The 6208-nt window shown below is 31.7% G+C and overlaps 1 protein-coding gene across 2 annotated transcripts; it reads left to right on the top strand.

Moving 5' to 3' along the window:
• Positions 1 to 2336: 2336 nt before the first annotated feature.
• LOC108482932 (protein PIN-LIKES 7-like) lies at positions 2337 to 5216 on the top strand. 2 transcript variants are annotated; one of them, XM_017786060.2, is made up of 10 exons: positions 2337 to 2538; positions 2870 to 3110; positions 3271 to 3350; positions 3426 to 3550; positions 3631 to 3752; positions 3836 to 4054; positions 4193 to 4309; positions 4443 to 4543; positions 4617 to 4855; positions 4926 to 5216. In XM_017786060.2, the coding sequence occupies exons 2-10, from the start codon at positions 2976 to 2978 to the stop codon at positions 5048 to 5050; spliced, it is 1263 nt and encodes a 420-aa protein (XP_017641549.1). In that variant the 5' UTR covers positions 2337 to 2538; positions 2870 to 2975; the 3' UTR covers positions 5051 to 5216. The 2 variants fall into 2 exon arrangements, with proteins under 2 accessions (XP_017641549.1, XP_017641542.1); XM_017786053.2 differs by having other exon boundaries at positions 2337 to 2794.
• Positions 5217 to 6208: the final 992 nt, after the last annotated feature.

The following is a 6208-nucleotide window of genomic DNA, read 5'->3' as shown; positions in this document are numbered from 1 at the left end:
GAAATTTTATTAATTTTTAACTTTATCTTTTTGGATTTTTAGATAATATTTAAAACTTTAATTTTATAATGTTTAACTTTTTTCAAATTTTATTATTTTTATTATTTTTGGATTTTAGAAATTTTTAAAGAAATTTTTTATATTATATAAATTTTTTAAAAAATTATATTCAACACCACTTGAAATTACCATTATTTGCTCATTTTGAAAACAATAAGGACTTAATTATTTTGTCAGATGGACCAAATTTTTTAAAATTAAAATGAAGTTGTAAAAATGTTTTATTTTTTTTGACAAAATACAATAATAAGATAAAGTCCGAATAAGAAACGCGACTAACGGGATTTAAACTCAAGTCACATCTAGAGCGGTGAACATCTTTGACCATCAGGCTATCACATGGAGTTTAATTGTAAAGGTGTTTTTATCAAATCTTTTACAAATTATTATGCTTTTATCTAGTTGTTGAGGAATTAAGGGTTTTTTTAATTTAATTGACTCAATAAAATTAATTATTTACAAAAATGACACAAGTCAAAACTTATGTATATAAATGACTCGTTTTCCACAGTGACCGCCAATGCCACTTGACATACCGGTGACATCGCTCCCTTATCATTAGCCAATCATCAATTTTTTAAAAAAATATTTTTTTGTGCTCTATAATTTAATATTTTATGGAAAATCTCTTTTTTGCATATTTGTTATTCTCTTTCCTTTGCCATACTTGATTCTTATTTTCCATAAAATATTCAATTCCATTTTATATCCTTATTTTACATATATGTTATTCTTTTCCTTTCATATATTTGACTTTCCTCTTTCGTCTATTTTATCTTCTCCCATATATATTTATTTCTCATTCTCATCTCATCTAATATTATTATTTTTAAACATTATTTCACTCACTGATGGTGACACTAACAAGCCAAAAGACAAAACCACCTATAAAGTAGACATCGATCACATATTTTCCCTTTATTTTTTGGTTTTTTTCTATTTCAACTGTTTCTTCTTAAGTATTAAAATATATATTTTTATTTTTTCTCCTTAAATACCCATTAATAGGTATTTTAAAAATATATACAGGTGTTGCACGATACAATAATAACAATCAAAAAACATTTTAAAAAATTGATAATTAACTAATGATAAAGAAATGATGCTATCGATATATCAAGCGACATTAATAATCATTATGAAAAATAGATTATTTACATAAATAAATTTTTACTTGAATCATTTTCATAAATAATTAATTCTTTAACATTAGTAGAAGAAAAAGCCGGAATTAGGAGTAATTAAAGCAATTAATTGACACTCAACAAATAGCGCGCATCCATCGTTAAGAAATTGAATAGATAACAGCAAGCGACCATTTTTCATTTATGCCTTCGATGTTTGACAGTTGGCTTAAAAAGCGTCCTTTTCGCTAATTTTATTTTTTAGGTAAATTGTACAATTAGTCTCTAAATTATGTTTAAATTTTTATTTTGATGATTTAATTAAAAAAGTTACAATTTGATCATTGAATTATTCGAAAGTTTTCATTTAAGTCATTAAATTATTTAAAAGTTTTAATTTAAGTCATTGGGCTATTAATTTAAAGAAAAAAAGCTTCACCAACAAGCTTCAAACAATAATTTGATGATCAGTACGGTGGATCAGTACCCATCGATGAATAGAAGAACGTATTTTAGATCCAAGTTGATCTATTGGTCAGCGTCAGAGATCGAGGAAAAAAGCTATTTGAATTTTGGTTTATAAATTCATGATGTCCAAAGTTGTTTCATGAAAGAAAAATAGAACTATAGAAGAAGAGAGAAAATTTCGATTGGTGTAAGTAGTATAAACAGAGAAAATCATATAGCATCAATTGAAAAACCTAGTGAATTAAATAAAATTTTTTGAATATTTCAGTGATTAAATTGTACATTTTTTAGTTTAGTGACCAATAGTGTTATTTACCCTATTTTGTGGGTACTATCCTTTTGGTTGACTTTACAATAAGATGCGGTATGGTGCTTGCTCAACTCACACTTTAACCATGTGATCGAGGATTCGATCTCGCTCATGAGGATAGAGCACATTTTATGGTCAAACGTTTATCTCTTTGAAAAGCATCTACGACAAGAAAATAATTACTATTACATATAGTTGATATTCTGATTTTGAAAAAAAATAATGTAAAAGAAAAATTAAGGACATTGTTTGTCCATGATTATGTAATCTTATCCTAACTATCATTGATCTTCACGCTGTTTCCAGTTGCTATCATTTTTTTATTATTGGTCCTGACCATCCAGCATTAATAGGACCTACCAATATGGTAGAATATTATAAGATACTTACCTTGAACCATAGCTTTTATCCTTTCTCCAGGCCATTTTTGCTTTTTCATCTCCTTCCTCTACAATCTTGTTAGATTGACATAACAATCCGCCTCCAAGCTTACCTTCATCTTGTTGTAAGAATTAAAAGCATCCAAACCTATTTAGCAATCCCATAGCAACGACACAATTACACAAAGGGAAAAGGGTAAGGAGGGCAGGCAGCTAAATTACAATCAGTTGTGACCTTCACCGATCTTTCCTCCACATTGGTTCATATGTCTTTTACTTAACTCCAATTTCCTTCTCTATTACCCTACACCAACAAATCAAATCAAAATACCTTTCTTTCATTTATCTCCCCAACTTAATTTTTTGTTTTCCTTTTTTAACGTCATTGTAACCGTACATCTCCGCTTAATGTTATCTCGCACCCATTGCATTGCATTGCACTGTATCTATCTGTATGTGCCCTCCCTTCCTTTTCCTCCTCTTCTGTTGTTTTAGCCTCACATATATTCATTTGTGCAAACCTGCAGCTACACAAACCATACTCATCATCATTGAAAGAGGGCTGCTGCACTGCACCAAATACATTTTCTGTCTCACTCACTCTCATCTATCATATATAAACAAATTAAAAACATGGGTTTCTGGACATTGTTCGAGGTTGCTTCCATGCCTATCTTGCAAGTACTTATAATCAGTTTGTTAGGCGCTTTCCTGGCGACTGATTACTGCAAGCTTTTCCCAGAAGACACTCGCAGATCCTTGAATAAGGTACTAATTACTTGACTATTTTCATGAATAATCGTTTCTATAGGCGATTAAAGGCAGCATAAGTAGGCTTTTTTCATGCTAATTAGTTAACTTGACTGTAATATCATCATAATATCTTCTTCAGTTCTTAGATTTGTTTATGTTATGTGATTAAACGCAGCTTGTGTTCGTTGTGTTTACCCCCTCGCTCATGTTTGCAAGTCTGGCCAAGACCGTCACGCTCCAAGACATTATTTCATGGTAGGATACTTACATACATGCATATAGACTTTGATGGCTTGGTTTCAATGTGTTTGATCATCAATCAACTCACAGGTGGTTTATGCCTGTAAACATGGGAATCACCTTTCTAGTGGGAGGAATAGTGGGATGGTTTGTGGTTAAGATACTGAGACCAAAGCCCCATCTGGAAGGTCTTATTATTGCGACATGTTCAGCTGGTATGGTCGAAACTTGAAAGAACTTTCAAGGCCCCCTTTTTCCCTACATGTGACTAAGTTGTAGTTGAAATTATTTCTAGGGAACGTGGGAAATCTTCTCCTTATACTTGTCCCTGCAGTCTGCAATGAAGATAGAAGCCCATTTGGAAACCGTGATGTTTGCAACTCAGTTGGACTCTCCTATGCATCTTTCTCCATGGCGGTAATTACACGTGGTTATTTCAAGCCTACAGAAGGACTGATTAATCATATTCACATGTGCTTTAATTTGGGTAATTAATGCAGCTTGGTGGTTTCTACATATGGACAATCAGTTACCAAATGATAAAATCTTCAGCAGTGAAATCCAAAGCACTTGAAGCAGCTGAGGAATTCGTTTCAAAAGTAGAAGCCAACAACAACTTGGATGCCACCGCCCAATCTCAGCTTCTGAAAGAAAGAAACGAGGAAGGTGCTATAACAACAGTGGCAACAAAGGAAGTTGAAGATCCAGAGCAACATGCAGTGGGTAGCCTTGCCTTTTTATACAAATAATTAAGATATAAAGTAGAAAGTAGAGAGGATATAATTAAAAAGTGGTGGCACTACTCTTAATTCATTAACTCTCTCTAGTCTTGGCCTTACAAATGATTGTTGTTGCAGATTGTATCACAAGAAAGTAGACCAAAGCAAGAAGGGAAGGGATTGTTGTGGGTTAACGTGGTGGCCTTTCTTCGTCAGATCTTAAAAGAGCTGATGGCGCCGCCGACACTTGGTGCAGTAAGTTTTTATATTGATTTGCCAAAAACCATCACACAACTTAGTAATTAGTAGGAGGTGGGCATATCTAATAAATAGTTTATGTTTTTGAGGGATAAAGTAGTGATTTACATATATTATGTATGAGTAACAGATTGCGGGATTCGTTTTTGGAGCGACGGTGTGGTTGAGAAAGCTTATAATAGGCGAGGGGGCTCCATTACGAGTGATGCAAGACTCAATAAAACTGCTAGGGTACGCCCTCTTCTCTCTTAATAAAATGTGCATAAGAAAGGGTAATTAAGAAAACAAAAAATGTGCATTGCAGAGATGCAACAATCCCTTGTATCACCCTCATAATAGGAGGCAACTTGATAGGAGGATTAAGATCGTCCAAAATAAAACCATTGGTAATCGTAGGAGTAGTGTGTGCTCGATACGTTGTACAGCCGGTTATTGGTATTTGGGTTGTTAAAGCTGCTGCCAAGCTTGGGCTCCTACCCTCCGACCCTTTGTTCAGCTACGTCTTGATGCTTCAGTTTACTGTCCCACCTGCCTCCAATATTGGTCAGCAACCTAAGCCCTTATTTGCATTTGCAGATGATGATATGTTAATAAGACAAATTATATATTGCAGGTACCATGACCCAGTTGTTTGATGTGGGTCAAGAGGAGTGTTCAGTTCTCTTCCTGTGGACATACTTGGTTGCAGCTTTTGCACTCACTACTTGGTCAACAATCTTTATGTGGATCTTGACCTGATCAACACTCTTTCATTTCATGTTTCGACATAATATATATATATCATTTAATTAGTATAATTAAATGTTAGTAGTTAATATTATAAAATATTAGTCTAAATTAAAAGTGATCTAATGTGGTTAAAGATTATTGGAATTCAATTAATAAATAAAATATGGGTTAAATATGTGTAGATATTCTCATAATTAATTTTAATTAATAATGGCCTGATTAGAAATTAAGGCTAATATTCAAAAGTTATATATTAGAGTTATGGTCTCAAAATTACACATACGTAACTTTTTGATATCTCATCTTTAGAAAAGAGAGTTATCTTCTCTAAATTACTTATGTATTAATTTAGAAGATCAAAATCGCAAGACTAGAAGATTTTAAAATATCAATGGATTTAAATGCGCTTTTACTTCTAATTTTAGTATTGATAATTTGATATAACAAAATCTTGATTTATTAAATTTTATATCAATTTTTTTATTGTAACACCCATTAATACGACCCACAAAACCCATTTCTACAATTTTATTTGTATGATGCATGTTGTGGTACCTTAATTGTAATAATAAATTAAAAGATACAGATAGGTATACATTTGTTCAAAGTTAGGAATAAAGTTGGGTTTAAATGGATAGTGTGTTAATATGTGATTAATGTAAAAATAATAATGGAGGTAAGATTAAATACTGTAACGTAAGATAAAAAATAAACTAAACACATCAAATCATATAGCCTATCCAAACCCATGTTAAATCACAGTTTATTATGCTTCTGAATAACAAATACTTAGGTTTTTCTTCTTTTTAGTGGAACCCTTGAAACTTAAGCAAGAATGTTTAAAATTTGTATCTGTACTGTCAAATAAAGAAGTAAAAGATAGGGAAAATATTTAAATGAATATATCAACATGGGAGACATTGATTCCTCGCATAAAATAAATTAACCTTGAATTAGCAATAAAGGGCGTTTTTTGTTGTAAGTTAGAACCAAGAAATAAATAAGAAAGAAGTTTCCAGAATTAATTCCAAAATAAATAAAATTGAATGTCTTTTCTCCTAACTTAGAATTTAATTGGATCCATGAAGTAAAATGTGGTAAACTAGAGACAATACATATTTACCTTTAGCTATATATATATACTGTAACACCTCTCACCCGTATTCG

Source organism: Gossypium arboreum, chromosome 7 (assembly GCF_025698485.1).
Source record: "Gossypium arboreum isolate Shixiya-1 chromosome 7, ASM2569848v2, whole genome shotgun sequence".
Classification (NCBI taxonomy): domain Eukaryota; kingdom Viridiplantae; phylum Streptophyta; class Magnoliopsida; order Malvales; family Malvaceae; genus Gossypium; species Gossypium arboreum.
This window is presented reverse-complemented; position numbering and strand designations above follow the sequence as displayed.